This window comes from Zootoca vivipara, chromosome 2 (assembly GCF_965207765.1).
Source record: "Zootoca vivipara chromosome 2, rZooViv2.hap1.1, whole genome shotgun sequence".
Classification (NCBI taxonomy): domain Eukaryota; kingdom Metazoa; phylum Chordata; class Lepidosauria; order Squamata; family Lacertidae; genus Zootoca; species Zootoca vivipara.
The window spans coordinates 98,631,847-98,651,851 of NC_142584.1; the positions used below are offsets into that span (position 1 = coordinate 98,631,847).

The 20,005-nt window shown below is 45.1% G+C and overlaps 1 protein-coding gene across 1 annotated transcript; it reads right to left on the reverse strand.

The window, feature by feature from the left end:
* Window positions 1-6,604: 6,604 nt before the first annotated feature.
* SNTN (sentan, cilia apical structure protein) lies at window positions 6,605-12,192 on the reverse strand. Its single transcript, XM_035098242.3, has 4 exons — window positions 12,060-12,192; window positions 10,692-10,726; window positions 9,464-9,603; window positions 6,605-8,269 (listed from the first exon to the last, which is right to left on the reverse strand). Exons 1-4 carry the CDS (start codon window positions 12,173-12,175, stop codon window positions 8,111-8,113), a joined length of 450 nt encoding a protein of 149 aa, XP_034954133.1. The 5' UTR covers window positions 12,176-12,192; the 3' UTR covers window positions 6,605-8,110.
* Window positions 12,193-20,005: the final 7,813 nt, after the last annotated feature.

Below are 20,005 nucleotides of genomic sequence, written 5' to 3' on the forward strand. Positions count from 1 at the left end.
TATAATTGTAATATATAACTGTATTTAATAAACCAAAAACTAATTATTTAACTAAACCAAACCAAAAAACCCTTATTTATCACAAAGTGCCCAGAGTTGTTGAGCTTTTGGGGGGGAGCTGCTGACCAAAGTTTTGGAGGTTTTTTTGGGGGGTGCAAAAGTTGCTTTGCTTTGGGGGGGGGGATGCCCCAAAGCTGCTGCGCTTTTTGGGGGGAAAGAGAACAGAAATAAATGACGAATAATACCTTTGCTGGAACTAACATGCAGCACCGACATAGTCTGCCAAAGCGCCAAAAAAACCACAGAACGGGTTAAAAAATGAATGCTGTTACACCCAATCATCGTCTGCCAAAGCACCAGGGGGGAAAACAGCACAGAAAGGGTTAAAAACCAATCTCTGGCTACCAGCAACAACAACAAAAAAGGACCCGGGTTTTAACAGCGGAGACAAGCTCTAGCAGAGACAAGCTGTAGGAGGAGCGGGAGAACAAATTGGGGGGGGGGACAACAACAACAGCATGAATGGGCCGATGGGGCGCGTGCCAGCAGTGAGGGCTCTGCGTGTCATGTCTGACACGCGTGTCATAGGTTCACCATCACTGTTCTAGAAGGTCACTGGTGGCAATTGATTTCATCACTTATGCTGCTGGGTGGCAAATCACTGAAGGTCCTGATTCGTCCCTTTGGCTTCTTTTATTGAGGTTTGCCCACATACATCTTTACACTCCTAACAGCTGGATATATAGGAAGCTACTTCAGTCCCAGCAACACTCTCCAGCAGAGGTGTCTCTCTTTCCTCTTCACCAGCTTCTGTATCCTTTTAATTGGAGATGGCAGAGAAGGAAGCCTGGACAAAACATACAATCGTAAAATTGGAGAGCTGGAAGGGACCACGAGGGCCATTTAGTCCAACTCCCTGAAACGCAGGAAACTTTTTTGCCCAACATGGCACTTGAACCCATGACCCTGAGATTAAGGGTCTTATGCTTTACTGACTGAGGTATGTGCTCTGCCACTGAACAATCTCTGCTTCCATTATTCTTAATATATTTCAGGGAACAGTTATTTATATTTTTTAAAACAAAAACACACTTTGCCTCGTAAAAAATATTGCTGTCTAATAAAGTGGTTCCCTCTAATGCTGACATTATAAAAATAGCAAATGTTCTAAATGGGAAAATGGTCTGTTTACCAGCCTCAGTTAGAGCACTACCATTTTTCACTACATTAATTCCTTGGTACGTTTCCAGGTATTAATATATACCCATGCCAGCCACGCCACTTCCTTAAAAAAAAAAGGGGGGGGGAGGAAAGCTAATTATATGACATGGATCAATGTATCCAGACAGCTGCTACCTGATCTTGGATTGACTGCCGTTTCTTTTACCGGCAGTTTGTTTTGTGCAAGCTCGGTGACATTCCTTGGTAATTGCTAGAAGAAGTTGTTCTGCAAATATGTACAGTAAGACAAAGTTTTGCCATGGGGATCACTTCCGCTGACACTTGTTTGCTATTGATTTAGCCGGTGTGAGAGTGGCAAGCGGCCAGCTTCCTCAACTTCTTTTGAAGACATTCTTTAGGTTTGTTGGTTTGGGTTTTTGTTTTGTTTAAATAAATCCACGCACATTTTGAATGGAAGAAAGGCACATGCCTGAACTTGCAGTCGCTTAAGGCGAAAACCTCCACTGCCCATACACCGAACTATAGAGACAAGCACACTCAAAGCAAACACAGAACTCAGGTGACTAGACTGTAATGGTAGCCTTGCTGGTCTCACCAAATTAATGGAGGTGAGGACTTTTACAAGTGAGAGCTGCAACAGAAGTGTGCAGCGTGGTATGCCTCTGTTCAGGACTCTAGACAGTTTGTTCCATTCCCTTACCCCTCCCCACTCTCTGTGGCCCCTGAGTATTCCTAGGGTGCATTCAAACACGGGGAAGATTGTGTTAGCTTTCTTGAATATAATGCAAGTGCTTCTGCCCTCTTTTCCAGTGTTCTTTTCATACAGAAGAAGAAGAAGAAGAAGAAGAAGAAGAAGAAGAAGAAGAAGAAGAAGAAGAAGAAGAAGAAGAAGAAGAAGAAGAATTTGGATTTGATATCCCGCTTTATCACTACCCGGAGGAGTCTCAAAGCGGCTAACATTCTCCTTTCCCTTCCTCCCCCACAACAAACACTCTGTGAGGTGAGAGACTTCAAAAAAGTGTGACTAGCCCAAGGTCACCCAGCAGCTGCATGTGGAGGAGCGGGGAATCAAACCCAGTTCACCAGATTACAAGTCCACCGCTCTTAACCACTACACCACGTTGGCTGGATTGGAGTGAAAATGCTCCCCCAAAGTTTGATTTGATCTTCAGGGGCAAAATTCTAAGACATTTCACAACCAAGATGGAAGTCTTCTTAAATGACCAAGGATTTCACACACACAAACATTATTTTTTTAAAGAAAAGTGTCACCCAGCAGCTGCATGTGGAGGAGCGGAGACGCGAACCCGGTTCCTCAGATTACGAGTCTACCGCTCTTAACCACTACACCAGACTGGCTCCCAACAGGCTACCTGTTGTGTTATAGAACGGTGATTTCATTCACCCGAGTGGGCAAGGCGTGACACAACAGCAAGCTTCATTGGACAACCTCACTGCTGCTTTTCCCCCATGAGTCCTCCATAAAAACAGGAAGAACCCTATTCACTTGAGGAAACATGAGGAATTTCCTATTTGCCTTGAGAAGACTCTAGGGCAGGCATCCCCAAACTGTGGCCCTCCAGATGTTTTGGCCTACAACTCCCATGATACCTAGCTAACAGGACCAGTGGTCGGGGAAGATGGGAATTGTAGTCCAAAACATATGGAGGGCCGGAGTTTGCCTATGCCTAAGATCCATCTAAATCCATCTGTTTGGGGGTGCCTGCTCTAGGGTGACCAGATTCACAAGAGAGCCGAGTTCCTGCACCTTCAATAGTTGTGCAGAAGAGGGAATTTAAGCAAGTATAGCTTTTATGACCTGCTGAATACTATTAAAAGAGCAGGAGGCTTGTTCTCCTTTGTATCTAGCTACCTAAGAAGGCTCACATAGGGACTCCTGCTACATTCCGTCAATCTCCTTCTTCCATCCTAACTTGCATCACAGGGTTGCTCTGCTGATAAAAAGCAGAATGGAGACCTCCCTTGGGGGGGGGGAGTGTGGGTTGAAAATGCAAAGTCCATCTATCCTAGCCTTCTTCTTTCAGGTGGACTGCATGGACAAGAGAAACGCAGGCTGCCATAGCACAACGCTTCCGGTGTCAGTGAGCTAAATCTGTCCTTAAGCCCATACATTGTACTCCTTCATTAGCACCAAAGGTCACCAGCGAACGGGTTAATTTACCCCCATTTCTCTTTCTTCCTGCTTAAAGAAAATAAGTGTGTGCCAAGGCAAAAGGACCGCCCGCCCACCCACCTCCTCTGCTCAGGCGAGAGAGAAAATGAAAGGGTTGGAACATTCGTAGACACATTGATATCTCCCAGGGCCCTTTAGGGGCATTTTCCTTCCATCTAATTACTTAGACATATTTTTTTGCCTTTTAGAAATAGGGGAATTAAAAACATACTGAGCATGGAAGGCAAGGCTTGCTAGAGTTTATTCGTCTCACTTTAACATGCATGCTGCTCTCTGAAAGCTTGCTGCCTATACTTAGTTTTCCTAAAACCCAGTACCTTGTGTCTCTCACTTTCCCCCCTTAACTGTCTAAAGCTGTTGCCAGGGACTGCATCTCTCCCATTAAAATCTCTGACGCACCAAACGAAGATGCAGCTGGTGAAAGTCTGGCCCCAGTGCTTTTTCCGTCTCTTTGATGGCCACCTGGTTTTCTCCGTCGTAAGACCTCGTTTCACCCCGCAAGCAAGAAAGGAGGCTTAGCAACGGAACAGGCAGAACAGGGGCACAGGAAGTACTGCAGCTAGTTCATCTCATAAGGCAAGCACCCACCATTTCTCAGCGGGACCCTGACAAGTCTAACGATCCTTCAAATGTAGCCAGGAAATCATCTTCATTGTTGGGTTGCACTTCCCTCTAAGTGATTAATGTTTCCTTGCTGTCAGAGGTTCTTGTGGCTACTCTTGAGTAACGACGCTCCACACCCCCTTGTCTTTAAGGTGTCTTTATTGTGCATGTTATTTACAGTGCAAAGAGTCTGGAAAACATGTCTGCTCAGTCCGAGTCAGAACCTCGCAATGGCTTCTTTCTGTTTCGCGCCCAACATAACAGCTTGGGAACTCCAAAGCGCCTCCCTCTCGCCCTACGGGGTGCCGTGCACCCCAATTCAGGCACCGGAGGGGAGGGTCGTCCTTCTGACTGCTCTCCAGTGGCCAATCCCGTCGTTTCCTCCCCAGCTGCTTCCTTCTCTACTCGGTGTTGAGGCTCTCACATGCTGTCAGAGCCCCTCTCCTCCCTCTCTACTTCCTGATTCCTATAATCTGATCCGCTACTGGACTTGCTGTTCTGCGAAGAACTGGACCTAATGAGGGGGGGCTGTTCCCTATAAGCCCTCCCCCTTACACTTGCTAAATCTATTGTTGTGTGGGCTGTACATTAATATGCAGGCGTCAACAGTGATGGGGAACAGGTTCAATTCAGTTTGCATTTAAAGGTGAAACTGCACTTTCTGAAACGAACTGTCCTTTGAAATTCACGCTTCTCTGAATATTGCAATGCAGTTCTCCTACCAAGGGGTGAGTACAAAAATGCACATGTTAAAGTTAAAATGTTAAAATGGCATATTCAGTAGAGGGGCCAGGTTCCAACACAGACAGGGCTCTTGAACCTTTTAACAGGTGTGTAAAAGAGGGAATTTTAGAATCTTCATGCCATAGCTGCCAAGTTATCCCTTTTTAAAAGGGATTTTCCCTTATGCTGAATAGGCTTCCTCGCGAGAAAAGGGAAAACTTGGCAGCTATGCTTCATGCAAGTTACATCTGCCTAAAAATCTTCTTAGGGTCCCTCCCAACTCTAAAATTCTGTGGTTCTATGCAACTATGAATGGTGCCAGAGCCCTCTCCTCTTCTGTATCTTTCCATTTTGGATTCACTAGTTTTCTGCCATTTTATTTTGCTGCATGTGCATCCTGCTCTTCTTCTAAGCTGCTCAGGGCATGCATGGCTCTCCTTCTCACCCAGCTGATTCTTACAACAACCTTGCTAAGGTTGGTTAGACTGTGAGCTAATGATTATTTCACCGTCACCCTTCATGGCTGAGTGAGGAAGTGAATCCAAGCTACATTAGTCAAAAAAAGCAGCGCTTTGAATGCGTTATAAACATGCAACACCAGATGGCGCTGGAGAGGAGGGGGAAATTCTTTGCAGTTTTCCATAGCACTTTCCCCCTCTTTTGTTATAACAATTTAATTTCTGACTTATTTATAGCCTTCTCTTCCCTGTGTGTGGATCCACCCCAAGTCTATAATAGTGCAATATTCAAACAGCTGCATAAGGCAGCCATGACCATGCCGGCAAACCAGGGCAGAGCCAAAATCCTTATGCCTTGTATTGAATAGGTTCCTTATACAGTTGTACCTTGGCTCCTGAACAATTTGGCTCCCGAATGATCGAAACCCAGAAGTGAGTGTTTCGGTTTCCAGATGATTTTTGGAAGCCTGGCACGGCTTCCGATTGGCTGCAGGAGCTTCCTGCAGCCAATCAGAAGCTGTGTTTTGGTTTCCGAATGTTTTGGAAGTCGAACGGACTTCCGGAACGGATTCCGTTTGACTTCCAAGGTATGACTGTATTTTATTAAAGGTTTACTGAGATCCTATTCTCTTTTTGGATCTGGTCATCATCCTACATGGAGGACCAGATTCCACAGAACAGGAAAGAATATCTGGAGTCTTCCCTTCAGATCTCTGGAGTCTTCACAAAGTATAGACACTGTGTTTACGCTAATAGACATTTGCTCTAAAACACTCTGCTTGAAGTTCCGGAACTTTTTATAAACAGGAGCTGGTAAAGCTATAGGGTAGCATTCAGACTGCCTGCTCCCAGACACATCCTCCAACTGTTTCAGTCTCTCAGGACAAACCTAGCAATATCATTCGTAAATGTGTTTTCTGAGAATGATGCCCAATGTGTCAATGGCATTTAGGCTGCACTCCTAAACACTTAGTAGGGAATAAGCATCTCTGCGCACAATGAAGTTTATTTCCAAGGACTGGAATCCATAGGATTGTGTGGTCAGTAACCTTACAGCATGATGTCATTCATTTTCCTTCAGAAGTCCCACTGTGATCTGTTGGGCTTACGTCCAAGTAAATGTGCACCGGAGTGCAGCCTTCCAAAGTTATCATGGCTCAGGGCTGCTTTGTGAGCTGAAAACCTGACATTTGAATAATCAATGTACAGGTTATCAAAGAAATGTCCCCCCCCCCAGTAACTTTTGTGCAACATGGAATGGCTCTCTTCCCATTTTCGGACCACCTGAAAAGAGAGATTCCAGCTGTCACAAAATTGTCCCGAGGCGAAGCCAAGATAGACTAATTTCAGGATGACCGAGAATGTACTTCATGTGAAATAATGTTAAGGAAATTCTGTGCTTTTGACAGCTCTGTATCTTTTGCAAGAATAAATACATAAACCATTATTTGTCTTGGTTTAGCGTTAATTTTATTCGTTATAATGCACCAGCTGAAGTGTTCAGGCTAAGATTCAATATAATCTTTCAACTCAGCTCAATATGCCAACATTTAATTGCAACATCCGAGGTCCTCAATACTAACTCTAGGTATTTTCCTATACATTTCCCACACAATAGCCTAGCTAATGAACATACCTAGGAGATGAAACTATTTTACTTCAGTATTGTAGACCTGGTCCACCCTTAAGGCTGCTTCAGATGCTAGCCCAGCTGGGGTTCTTGTGGAGGAGACGGTACAAGGGAAGGTACACAATGCGTATGTAATCTAACAGAATGGGGTTGCAGGTGGAGTTCAGTAAGGGCAGGACAGTTATGTGAGTCAACTAATGCCTTCTCCATTGCTCCAGAAAGTGCACATTCCCATTCCATCTGCCTTGGTGTGGATGGGAATGCTTGTAAGGTATTTAGGGCCACCACACAAAGCCTTCACACCCCCATTGCTTGCTTCATGCAACACCTTCTTGCGCACCAGTATCTTTGGATTGGGGCCAGTATCTGTTTTTCGCCATATTGCTTCATGCACAATTGAAATGCATATTGCTCTTACAGCCCAAACTGTATGCATATGTACTCAAAAGCTTATTGATTCAAAGGTTTCACGAGATGCTCTCTGATAAGAGTGTGCAGGATTGAAACCTTTGGCAGTCAAGTGCATCCTTACTTGCAAATAAGTCCCACAGTTCAATGGGCAAACCTGCACAGATTTGGGTTGTTGGTTACTCATTTGATCCTGGATGGCCACACTACTAGAGCCTAACAGAAAGCAGATAACCATTTTTTTTTATTATTAAAAGCCTTTTCTCTCCTGTTAGAATACTTGCACCCCCCAATTTGCCTGCGATGAACTTGTGTGTGACCGTGTATATGCATGGTGCCAGGAAATAATTAAATCATTCCATTTACACCAGGAAATGCCGCGAGAGCAAGCGAGCTGGAGAGTCCTGGTGGCTTGTGAGGAGACTCTCCCCGGAGTCCGAAGAGGACTTCAGCGAGGGCAGAAAAGAGACTGGAGGCACAGTGGGGATTTGATTAGTCTGCTGAGCCTCCCCACCTAACAGCTGATGTGTGGGATAGCAGCCACTTTCCCATGTGCCCTCCAGCTGCCCCCTGCCCCACAAGCTTCAATTCCATTGCGGATATTTTTGGTACAGCATTTTTGATCTGAATTGGATAGACAGTGGCAGAGAGGGCATGAAAAGTGTATTTAGAGTGTGCTCCCCACTTACGGAATTTTCACTTATGCACACAGGGCGCCAGAACAAAAACCCCACATAAGTGGGGAAGTCACCCGTACGCCTGTGCTCCACAATTCTGCCAAGAATACCAGTGATCTATCTTTCATTCTGGAAACAATGCCAAAAAAATAATATGCTCCCCTTAGTTTCTCTCTCCTTCCCCCCTTCCACCCACCCCATCACCCAAAACATCTGTTCTATCCAGCATCCTTCATCACTTTGTTTTTTTCACGTTTCGGATCTCCTCCCGGAGATCAGACATCAGGGTGAGGCTAAGCAGCTGAACCATGAAGTCTTCAAAGTCCATTTCGCCGTCCCTGTTCTCCTCGAGAGCAGAAATGATCTCTTGGTATTTCGGTTTGGTTTCCTGACCCTGTGAAAAAATGTGAATCATGTTGTGGCCAAAAATGGAAGCTGCTTTCATCATGGCTGCTAATGAGGGAGAGCAGAACAGCTACAAGACATGCTTCCTAGACAGGTTGCAGAATCAGGGTCAGTTTAGGGGGAAGTGCCGCGCGCCAAGAGACTATTAGCAGACACAATCAAATGTGTTTGATGCAAGCATGCCAAAGGCACAAATAGCTATGCTAACAGGAAAAAGAAAAGAAAGGGCATGTGTGACCAGCTGACATGGATTGATGTCAGAAGAGGTAGCCAGAAGAAAGGCTTTGAAAACACTGCTTTTTTTTTAAGGCCTGGAGAGGAGCTTATACTAAAATCTCATATGCTCTTCTTTGGTTCTCGGAGCCAACAAAATAGAATAAAATTGTATTAAAGAGAAAAGCAATAGAAAACGTAATAAAAACAGCAGCAATAATACTAAAAAACCAACAACAGGTTCCCACATAAGATTAACTGTTCACCAAATGTTGCTACCATCCAAAGGGAGGAGGAGGAGGACCAGAAATTGGAATTCCGGATCCTGGGCCCCCAAACCCTCACCAGCCCCTGTTCAGCTAGCAGTGGGATGTCGGGTGCCATGCAATTCCTCACCCCCCAGTAGATCTCAGCAGGTGGTCCTTCACATATTCCAAATCCCAGAAAGTTAGGGCTTTATTAAGGCTTTATTAAAGGTGATATTAGGGACCCAGGTGGTGCTGTGGGTTAAACCACAGAGTCTAGGGCTTGCTGATCAGAAGGTCGGTGGATCGAATCCCTGCGACGGGGTGAGCTCCCGTTGCTCGGTCCCAGCTCCTGCCCACCTAGCAGTTCGAAAGCACATCAAAGTGCAAGTAGATAAATAGGGACCGCTCTGGCGGGGAAGGTAAACGGCATTTCCGTGCGCTGCTCTGGTTCGCCAGAAGCAGCTTTGTTATGCTGGCCACAGGACCCGGAAGCTGTCTGCAGACAAACGCCGGCTCCCTCGGCCTATAAAGCAAGATGAACGCCGCAACCCCAGAGTCGGACACGACTGGACCTGATGGTTTACCCTTTACCCTTTACCTTAAAGGTGATATTGGTGCTTTCAACTGGGCGTGGCAATGCTCTTGGCCTAGGGCTGAGGATTTTGTCCCTTCCCCCGATGTTCCCTTTACACCAACTTGCTCACTCCCTTCATCCCACTTACCTGCATAAAATGCACAAACTGAGTCTCGAGCAACTTTTTTGCTTCGGCTTTGCTGAGCTTGCCCTCTGTGTCGGCAACGTTGTCATAAACCAAGGCCGCTGTCGCAACAGCTTTCTCCAGATCTGAGCCTTTCCCTAGAGCTGAGGGGCAAAATACAATAAGTGGGAGGCCAATGGAAGCAGTTTTTTAAACAGCAACAAGAAGACGAACAGTAGAGTCCAGAGTCAGCAAGAGTAAATTATTCTGAGCTTCCTGCAGTTAACAGCAATGACACTGCACACTGTATTTGTATGGCGAGGGTGTTGATGGTTCTGAGCGACCTGCAGAAGAGCTGGCTGCAGGATTCAAAGTAAGGCTTAGAAGAGCCTTAGCGGTGGCCCTAGTGTGTTGCAATGTGCCCAGAACAGCGGTAAGGATGCCTGCTTAGAGGTGGAACAACCTTGCAGACTAAGAGAGGGTTGTGATTGAGGCTGTTGTAAACCCTGATGGTTAGAGTTGCCACTTTGCAAAAATAGTCCTGAGGCTGCCCAGCCCTTAAAATCTATAGAGTTAGCATCTTGGTGTGGGGTTAGATTCCTTCTGTGGTGATGCAGGAATGGGCTTCTCAGCAGGGGCGAAGGAAGGGAGGCGCGATGGGGGCACTCCGCCCCGGGCAGCACAATCCCGAGGGCGCCATGGCGGCTGCCCGCCCCACCCCCAGAACGCGCCCCCGCCCCCAGAATGTGCGCCAAGCCCCTCCAGGAGGCATGCCACACCCCCAGAATGTGTGTCCCGCCCCCAGAACGCATGCCACGCCCCTCCGGGTGGCGTGCCATGCCCCCAAAACGTGCGCCAGCCCCGCCCCACCCCCGGTGCTGGAGCATGAAGCTCTGCCCGTGCTTCTCAGTGGTGGCACTCATTGATGGAATGCCACTCTGAGTAATGTATCGCACCAACTTATATATATATATATAAAATATTTCAGCATCAACTAAAAACGTATTTGTTTCCTTAGACATTCTTAAGAGAACCTCAAAAACATTTGGCTTTGGGATGGGAATGATGCATGCTCTGTGTTGCAATATATTCGGGTTGCAATTCTAACCCCAATAACCTGGGAGTAAGCTCCATAGAATAAGGTTGGAAGTAAACATTGTTAGAATTGCTATGTGCATCACAGCATTTTATGCTGCCCTGTCCAGGAAAATAGATGAATGTATAAAGGAAACAAGGGGAGTAGCCCACTTACCTTTTATAGAAGCCAGCTGCTTGGATATTGGAATACTGGAAATTAAAATAGACATTGTTACTGGTATATCTGGGTGGTTAATGTAGCAAGAAATTGTTTTTTGATCTGAGAGCATAGTGGGATGGTTTTTAATACTGGGCTGGTCACTCTCCTTTCCGTTAAAAGTTTCTTTTCTTTTCTGAGATATAGGATAAAAATGTAATGCTCCTTAAAACATAATGGAAGTGAGAACTGGACCATAAAGAAGGCTGATCGCCGAAGAATTGATGCTTTTGAATTATGGTGCTGGAGGAGACTCTTGAGAGTCCCATGGACTGCAAGAAGATCAAACCTATCCATTCTGAAGGAAATCAGCCCTGAGCGCTCACTGGAAGGACAGATCGTGAAGCTGAGGCTCCAATACTTTGGCCACCTCATGAGAAGAGAAGACTCCCTGGAAAAGACCCTGATGTTGGGAAAGATGGAGGGCACAAGGAGAAGGGGATGACAAAGGACGAGATGGTTGGACAGCGTTCTCGAAGCTACAAACATGAGTCTGACCAAATTGTGGGAGACAATGGAAGACAGGAGTGCCTGGCGTGCTCTGGTCCATGGGGTCATGAAGAGTCGGACACGACTAAACGACTAAACAACAACAACAACAAAACATAATCAGATTCGGTTGCATGCAATAATAGAATCTGTGCCTGTGTATATTGAGCACACCTTAAGATAAGACCTTTACAACCAGGGGTGCCAACTTGAATATAATATTGTGGGGGAGTAGGTAAGCCCTGCCCCACATAATCACATGACATGGTGCAACCACACCACTTGAATGGCAATGCTCATTAACTTTGGGGGGCCCAGCCCCTTATTATAAAATATTTTATAAGGGGGTGGCGAAGGGACCTCGGCCCTTAGGAGTTGGCTCCGATGTTTACAACTCATTTTGGACAATTCCGGCTTCTGTTTGTGGACTCAACTCCCAGGCAGACATGCATAGGATTGCAGCCTTAGTGAAGCAGCTGCTAGGAGCTGGCCTGGGTTTGCTAGTTGCCCAGTGAGAAGCCCATCTAAGTGGTTCTGAGATTTCAAAAGAAGTGTGAGATACTAGTTTGAAAAATAAAGTAATCAATTTTTTAAAGCGCATAATATCAATAAAATGCTCTTGGAGGATTTCCCTATTCTCCCCTAGGATTTAAACATTTTAATAGAAAGCATGATTAGTTTTGCCGAAGTGCGAGAAACTAATTACAGCCCAGCCCACAAGCTGTGAAACCTCTGTCTTCTCCTCTCCTGTGGAAGCTCATTGACAGAGAGAGAGAAAGAGCAAGGGAAATGTATGAGAGCCGGCTAGAGGGAAAGAGGGCAGGATGATTCACTTACGGTTTGGCCATCTTTTTGGAAGTTGAATTTGTGCCTTTCTTCGAAGAAGACACATCTCCCGGCTGATTGAGAGAATAGGACTTTTTGTCCGCAGCGCTAGATGCACAGCCACACATCTTTTGCTACAGCCTGAGCACTGTTTACGATCTCTTAGCAACTTCCGAGATTGTGAAAAAAGAAAAAAAACACAAGCTGTGAAGGGGGAAAGTACCTGTTCACCAGCCAGGCCTATTAACAATGGGAAGGCTCTCTGGTCGCTAAGTTGCTGGCAAAATAAATCAGCCTGGGAGGACATTCTAAGAGATCGTCAAAGGGAGCTCATCGCTGCTTGTGCAACACACATGGCTAAGGCTGCTTCACTGCCTGGTGCTAAAAACCATCTTGCGCAGGGGAGACTTTAGCACATGCACCACCGGGGTGCAAAGACCCGCCCAGTGCCCCCAAGTTTAGTTTAGCTCCCAAATTATTCTTTTTTTTATTATGGTTATGTCAGACACCACGCTTACGCCTGATCTCTTGTTTACGAAAGAAGGGAGGAAAAAGAAACAAACTTTATTCTTTGCTCATTTATTTACAATAGACATATACTCGTTGAGTCTGACAAGCGCCGCCGTTGTAAATGACAAGCGCCGCCGCTGGCGCGACGCATCTTTGGCAAATGAGTTCACAAAGATGAAAGTCCTTTAGTGAAACAGTAGGTATACAATTTGGTAATACCTAGGTATATATGTATTTTGTTTTTCTAGCTTGATCAAAATTATTTATTATTTCATAACAGGTAGATAGTTAAGAGCTTAGGCGGCTTCAGCGGCGGGCACCTGGTGCTCCCCCCCAGAATTCAGCGCCCGGTTGCCCCACACCCCTTGCACCCCCAGGTAATGAAGGCCCTGATCCTGAGCTTCCTGCGAACACTTTGTGAATGAGCTTTCGTGTGCATGCACACTTCTTCAGATACACTTGAAACAGAAGAGTCAGACAACTAACATTGTGTATGCCATCAAATGTCAACAGTGCCCTTCATCTCTCTATATTGGACAAACAGGCCAAACCCCACGCCAAAGGATAAATGGACATAAATCTGACATCAGGAACCACAAGACAGAGAAACCAGTAGGAGAACACTTCAATCTCCCAGGACATTCTATACAAGATCTCAAAGCAGCTGTTTTATTACAGAAAAATTTCAGGAACAGACTGGAAAGAGAAGTTGCTGAATTGGAACTCATTACCAAGCTTAAAACCATGGAGCCACCTGGGATGAACAAAGACATTGGATTCTTATCTCATTATGTATGATCAAGCTTTCTTTAGCACCTCAGCCCTTGCTTTCCCCCCGCAGGACCAATTGCAGGCATCAGCAGTCGTTAACAGTCATCTACAGGTTTACCACTCCCATCAGCCCATCACCCATTCCCACCCACCCCCACCACCCTCTGTAAGGGCCTGACTCTTCTGTTTCAAGTGTATCTGAAGAAGTGTGCATGCACACGAAAGCTCATACCAAAATAAAAACTTAGTTGGTCTTTAAGGTGCTACTGAAGGAATTTTTTTATTTTGCTTCGACTCAGACCAACACGGCTACCTACCTGTAACTTTGTGAATGTGAGTTCACAACAACATGTGAATGCTAATGTGAGATTGAAATTGGGGGGTGGGGGAGATCACTTTAAAAATGTAACACAGTACTTTCTGGTCAATGTAGATACTACATTCAGATTTCACAGAGCACTTTATAGGCTGCGGTGCCAAACACACACCTGGGTGTGAGTCTCATTGAACTGTGTGAGACTAATCCAGAGGATTGCAGCTGTAATGTCCTGTTTGAAATATACAGTGGTACCTCGCAAGATGAATGCCTCGCGCAATGAAAAACTCGCAAGACGAAAGCGTTTTGCAATCTTTTTGTTGACTCGCAAGACGAATTTTTCTATTGCCGTGCTTCGCAAGACAAATGCTTTTTTTCGCAAGACAAATGCTTTTTTTTGCTTTGCTTTGTTTAAATTGGAAAACCGCAAGACAAAATTTTCGCAATACAAAACGACTCACAGAACGAATTAATTTCGTCTTGCGAGGCATCACTGTACCTTCGGAAGAGACCTGGATTGTGCTTCTGAGTTAGAAAACTACAGGGATTGCCACCCATCATCTCTAAAGGAAAGTGACAGGTGGCCTCACCTTTTGATATGAATTTTGTATGGAAGGATATAAATTTTAAATCAAGGGATATCAAATTTTATATGAAAGGATTTCAATCTGATTGATTTGATATCAAATTTATAGTAACCCTTTTTCAGGGTATAATTCAGCCCATGTACATAGAATCAGAATTTTGTCGAGTTGGAAGGGACCATGAGGGTCATCTAGTCCAACCCCCTGCAACGCAACAATCTTTTGCCCAATGTGGGGCTTGAACTCATGACCCTGAGATTAAGAGTCTCATGCTCTACCAACCGAGTTATTGTTGAAAATGTATGACCATCTCGCTTCCCCAGATCTGGAGGGCGTTTTGAGCCCACCCTAACCTATGACATGAGTGCTAATCCTCCCTGACAGTTTATGTGGGGCTTAAACACTGGGATTCACCTCAGCCCCCTTGGATGTATGGCATGTTTTATGAGTCCTAATTCTGCCATCGTGAGACATTAAATTATTATTATTATTACTTATTGAATTTATATCCCGTCCTATACCTGGAGGTCTCAGGGCGGTTTACTTAAATGCAAGTTTGCTTCAGGATATGTCAAATCAATTCCGTATTAAAATACGGAACACTTGTTTTGAGCATCCCTGATGCTACGAAATAGTTTTATATCAAATTTTATATTTAAAAAATAGATAATTGTTTTATCATTTCATCTGAGGAAACCAACTCTGGTATGCTGGGGGGGGGGGAATACATACATAGTTTGCTTGCACGTGATTTGAAATTAAATACAGCCATACCTCAACAACCGAACGCTTTGACTTCCGAAGGTTTCGAATTCCGAAGTCAACAACCCCCGGAAGTCTTTTCTCCGCGCGCGCCCGGCGTGCGCGTTCTGCGCTTGCACAGAGCGGCATGCACCGAAGCGGCACTTCGAGAACCGAAAACCTCGACTTACGAAGACGGCCGCGGAACGGATCGCCTTTGTAAGTCGAGGTACCACTGTAATGGTTTTGAAATTTGTTTTTCTGCTTTTGTAACATTGACAATGTGTTTTGAGACATGCAGCCCTTTTGTGAAAGCAACTGGGGAAAAAATTAGACAGAGGTGCTATTCAGATTCATTTCCCCCTCTGCCCTCATTATTATTTTGGTGTTCCCCAGCAGTTTTTCTTTGGACAATATGGCTGCCACCGCAGTATTGGGCTCTTTGCACTGCTGGTGACGTGAAATTTTCCCTACCAACCCACCCCTATAGGCCACTGTATACCACTGCTGCTCAAATTTCTACCTAGTATTTCCTGTGCCGTGATAAATTCTGACGACAAAGCGACTCTTTATGTGACATGATGCTGACACAGAAAGAAGGTTGCAACAGATGGCCAAAAGAATTACGACTTCTCCCTCATTTAGCTGCAGTGAAATTACTGAGGCCAAAGCAAATATAGATACCTACAACTATCACTCTTTCTGGATTTTAATTATCTTTAATTATCTGGGGAAATATCATCCCATACACCTCACCTCATCTCACCCACACCATATTTAGTCAGTCATCTTTCAAGCCATTCTTCCCCCCCCCCGCCCTTTTTGGAAGTGCTTTAAGATTTCTTACATCCCTGGTGCCTCCTTTAGGGAGGGCTTATGAATAAAAGAGAGCCTGTAATTGCAATGTCACTGCCAAAATGCATGTAATCCATGCTCATTATTCCTTCAGTTAACACACTTAAATTACACAGAAATTTATCTGCTCCCAGCTTGAAAATTAGAAAGAGCCTTCACATGAAGTGTGAGTAATAACCTGGATTGTTTTCCCCATCAGCTGAACCCCACAATATAGTCAATACATGCTCAAACCAAATACTAACCAATACATGCTTAGTCAATACATGCTCAAACCAAAAATACTTTGAATACAAGAAATAATTTGATTTGTATTACCAGGGAATATGTAAATGAGAGAACCTTTTGAAAAAAAACCTGAGCATTGTGGCCTAAGCCAAGATAAGTGGTTTCATACAAATTTGAATGCACTAAACATAAAAGCACAAGGAGAAACTACTGAAGAAGCCCGTCATATGGGCGAAACAGGCAAAAAAACGCCGGCAGCCTGTCTACTACCATTGACACCTCGCTCGACCTGCTGCCACTTTGCTGACCGCTATATAGCCTCAAAGACTATAAAGACTGGTTTGCCTTTAATTTGTACATGCTATCTGTTCAACGTTTTATTTTGGCTCCTGTGTCAGCACTTGTATATGGTTCTCTTATTGTTTTCTATTTGGATTAATAATACTTGATTGAAACTTGATTGAATCTGGTGCCTTTGCGTGCTGCTTGTTTTGTTTTGAACCCCACAATATGGCACGCAACGTTTTCAGTCATGCTGTTGGGAAGATTAGAGTCACTGGCCAGGAACCAATAACTGCTTTGGATGTGGGAAGGGTGGCTCTGTCAATTTTAGCTTGTCTCACTTTCTTATTTTCCCCTTTTTCAGTGCAGTTCTCCACGCTTCTGCATCAGTTGTGAATTCGTTCCTGTACACAAATTTGCGTGTAATTTTGCCTAACGCACGAATTTCTTTTTGCAAAGCACTTTTGCCTAACATAGCACACTTTTGCATTACTTTTGCTAACACGTGCATTTGCATCGAAACATTACTAGCCTTTGCGCATTTTACGTGGCTGGAGATGTGCATTGCAAAATTCAGAGAGCTGCGAATTCCAAAGGATGGCCGTGTTTCGGTTCCCATATTGTTTTGGATATTGTGAATCGGGTAGGTTCGTCTTTCTGCCCCACCTCTAGTTTAGACTGAGTACCAGCTTCGGGCAGCATTGTGTGTCAATTCGCTCTTGAAACTGAGGGGGCTTGCAAAAGTCATTTGTGACACGACGTGAAGGAGGGGCTGGCCCTGGAACTCTAGCTGCTTGGACCCTACAAGCACACCAAGGATCATAGAATTGTAGAGCTGGAAGGGACCCCAATGGTCATCTAGTCTAACCCCTTGAATCAGGAAGCTCAACTAAAACACCAGTGGCAGATGGCCCTGCAACCTCTGCTTAAAAATACCCAAGGAAGGAGAGTCCACCACCTTCCAAGGAAGTTTGTTCCACTGTCAAACAGCTCTTAATTTCAGAAAATCCAGAATCTCCTTTCTTATAACTTAAAGTCATTGGTTTGGGTCCTACCATCCAGAGCAGGAGAAAACAAGCTTGTTCCCTCTTCCATGTGACAGCCCTTGAGATATTTGAAGGTGGCTATCCTATCTCCTCTCATTCTCCTCTTTTCCAGGGTATGGGAAAGTCATGTGCTTTAAATGTGTGTTGGATGCGCTTTAAATATATGGTCTTTTAAAGTGGTTTGTCGGTGCAGGATGTTACAATGGTGTTTAGCCTGTAGGTGTGGACAGCGAGGCTCAGGAGTGGCTTGGTTGTGGTAAAACTCAGCTTTAGAATCCATTACGCTCTTCAGCTGACAACACACTTTGTGCAGCTCTGACAGTTAAATTGAGCTCTGTGGGTCACTAATGATTCAAATACTAATCACTTGTTTCTGAAGATAAAGCTGGTAAAATGTCATTCTGAGGAGCTGCTATAATAGGCCTATGACTGTGCAGGTGAGGGCATATAATTTATTGCTTCAGTTTCAGGCATGCTTCAGAAAGAGATCACCATGCTGAATGCGAAAAGGCTATTTTTGAATTTCAAGGTACCTCGGGGATTATGGAGCCTCACCTTGCATTTGGAGATAATCACCTGCATGTTCCTGTGCTCTCATCTTAAAATACAAGCCCCATCTCTTTGTATCAACTGGAATGGAGAACTGGATTATCATTAGGGAAGTGTGGCTGTGGGGTGATTTGAACTGTCTTCCCCGCATAAAAAAATAAAAAAAATCTCAAAAGAATTGTGTGAAAGCTGAACACCCATTTGCCAAGACGGTCCACAGGACAAATTTCCTACTTATGGCCCTTTGGATGTTTCTGGACTAAAACTTCCACCATCCCTGAACACTGGGAGTCAGTGCAGTTGGACCAGGATTGGTGCTACATGCTCAAACCGCTTTGTCTCGGTGAGCAACCTGGCCACCAGCTGAAGTTCCCGAACAATCTTCAGCGGCAGCCCTATGAATAACACATTGTGTCTATCTAACCCAGGGGTTGTCCACCTAATCCCTACCACCCACTAGTGGGCGTTTCAGTATTCTAGGTGGGCGGTAGGGGGTTCTACGGCACAAGCTGAATCCTCCTTCCATCGAGCACTGGTGGGTGGTAAGGAAACTTTACCATCAGCTCCATCTGGTACACAGGCTGAGACCCTACCTGGCTGCCGACTGTCTCGCCAGAGTGGTGCATGCTCTAGTCATCTCCCACTTGGACTACTGCAATGCGCTCTACGTGGGGCTACCTTTGAAGGTGACCTGGAAACTACAACTAATCCAGAATGCGGCAGCTAGACTGGTGACTGGGAGCGGCCGCCGAGACCACATAACACCGGTCTTGAAAGATCTACATTGGCTCCCAGTACGTTTCCGAGCACAATTCAAAGTGTTGGTGCTGACCTTTAAAGCCCTAAATGGCCTCGGTCCAGTATACCTGAAGGACCGTCTCCAGCCCCATCGTTCTGCCCGGACACTGAGGTCCAGCACCGAGGGCCTTCTGGCGGTTCCCTCATTGTGAGAAGCCAAGTTGCAGGGAACCAGGCAGAGGGCCTTCTCGATAGTAGCGCCTGCCCTGTGGAACGTCCTCCCATCAGATGTCAAAGAGAAAAACAGCTACCAGATTTTTAGAAGACATCTGAAGGCAGCCCTGTTTAGGGAGGCGTTTAATCTTTAATTGATTATTTTATTCTTCTGTTGGAAGCCGCCCAGAATGGCTGGGGAAACCCAGCCAGATGGGTGGGGTATAAATAATAAATTATTGTTGTTGTTGTTGTTGTTATTATTATCATCATCATCATCATCATCAAGAAAGATGCATTAGTGGGCGGTAGATATAAAAAGGCTGACTACCCATGATCTCACCTAAAAGTTACCTGAGCACAGGCGACAGAAGTTGTTGTTGTTGTTTAGTCGTTTAGTCGTGTCCGACTCTTCGTGACCCCATGGACCATAGCACGCCAGGCACTCCTGTCTTGCACTGCCTGCGACAGAAGTTAGGCTATCTCTATCCAAATAGGGGCGCAGCTGGGCCAGCAACTGAAGCTGATGGAAGGCACTCTTTGCCACCGACACCAGCTAAGCCTCAAGCAACATCAATGGATCCAGAAGTACTGCCAAGCTGCGTACCCGCTCCTTCGGAAGGAGTGTAGCCCCACCAAGAGCAGGTCACCTCCAAATCTATCCAGTCTAGGAACTGCCCACTAACAGTGTCTCAAGTCTTATCTGGATTGAGCTTCAGTTTGTTGGCTCTCATCCAGTCCATTACCAAGGCAACACAAGGGATTTATTTATTTCTTTAACTTCCCTCCTGTTATTGGGGGAGTTATTGGGTTGTTGTTTTTATTTTGATTACAGTATATATTTTGTGGTTTTACAGTATATATTTTGATATTGTTCTGTGGACCGCCCTGAGACCTCCGGGTATAGGGCGGTATATTATTATTATTATTATTATTATTATTCTTATTATTATTATTAAATTATTACTTTGATAATGTTGTGTTTGGTTTTTTTCTGGGGTGGGGGTAGGGGTCCACAGACTACTGGGCTACATAACTTACATGTGCCACAATGTGAATTTACACCTGCAACCCTTTAGATGTAACTATGGTCACCAATCTGGATGGCTTTAGAGAAGGATTAGG

Excerpts from the sequence above, each read along its gene's own strand:
- SNTN (XM_035098242.3), bottom strand. The coding sequence starts at position 12,175 with ATGTGTGGCTGTGCATCTAGCGCTGCGGACAAAAAGTCCTATTCTCTC. Across the intron at positions 10,727-12,059 it reads TCCAAAAAGATGGCCAAACC|TATTCCAATATCCAAGCAGC; the intron begins GTAAGTGAATCA and ends TTTAATTTCCAG. Across the intron at positions 8,270-9,463 it reads AGTTTGTGCATTTTATGCAG|GGTCAGGAAACCAAACCGAA; the intron begins GTAAGTGGGATG and ends ATTTTTTCACAG.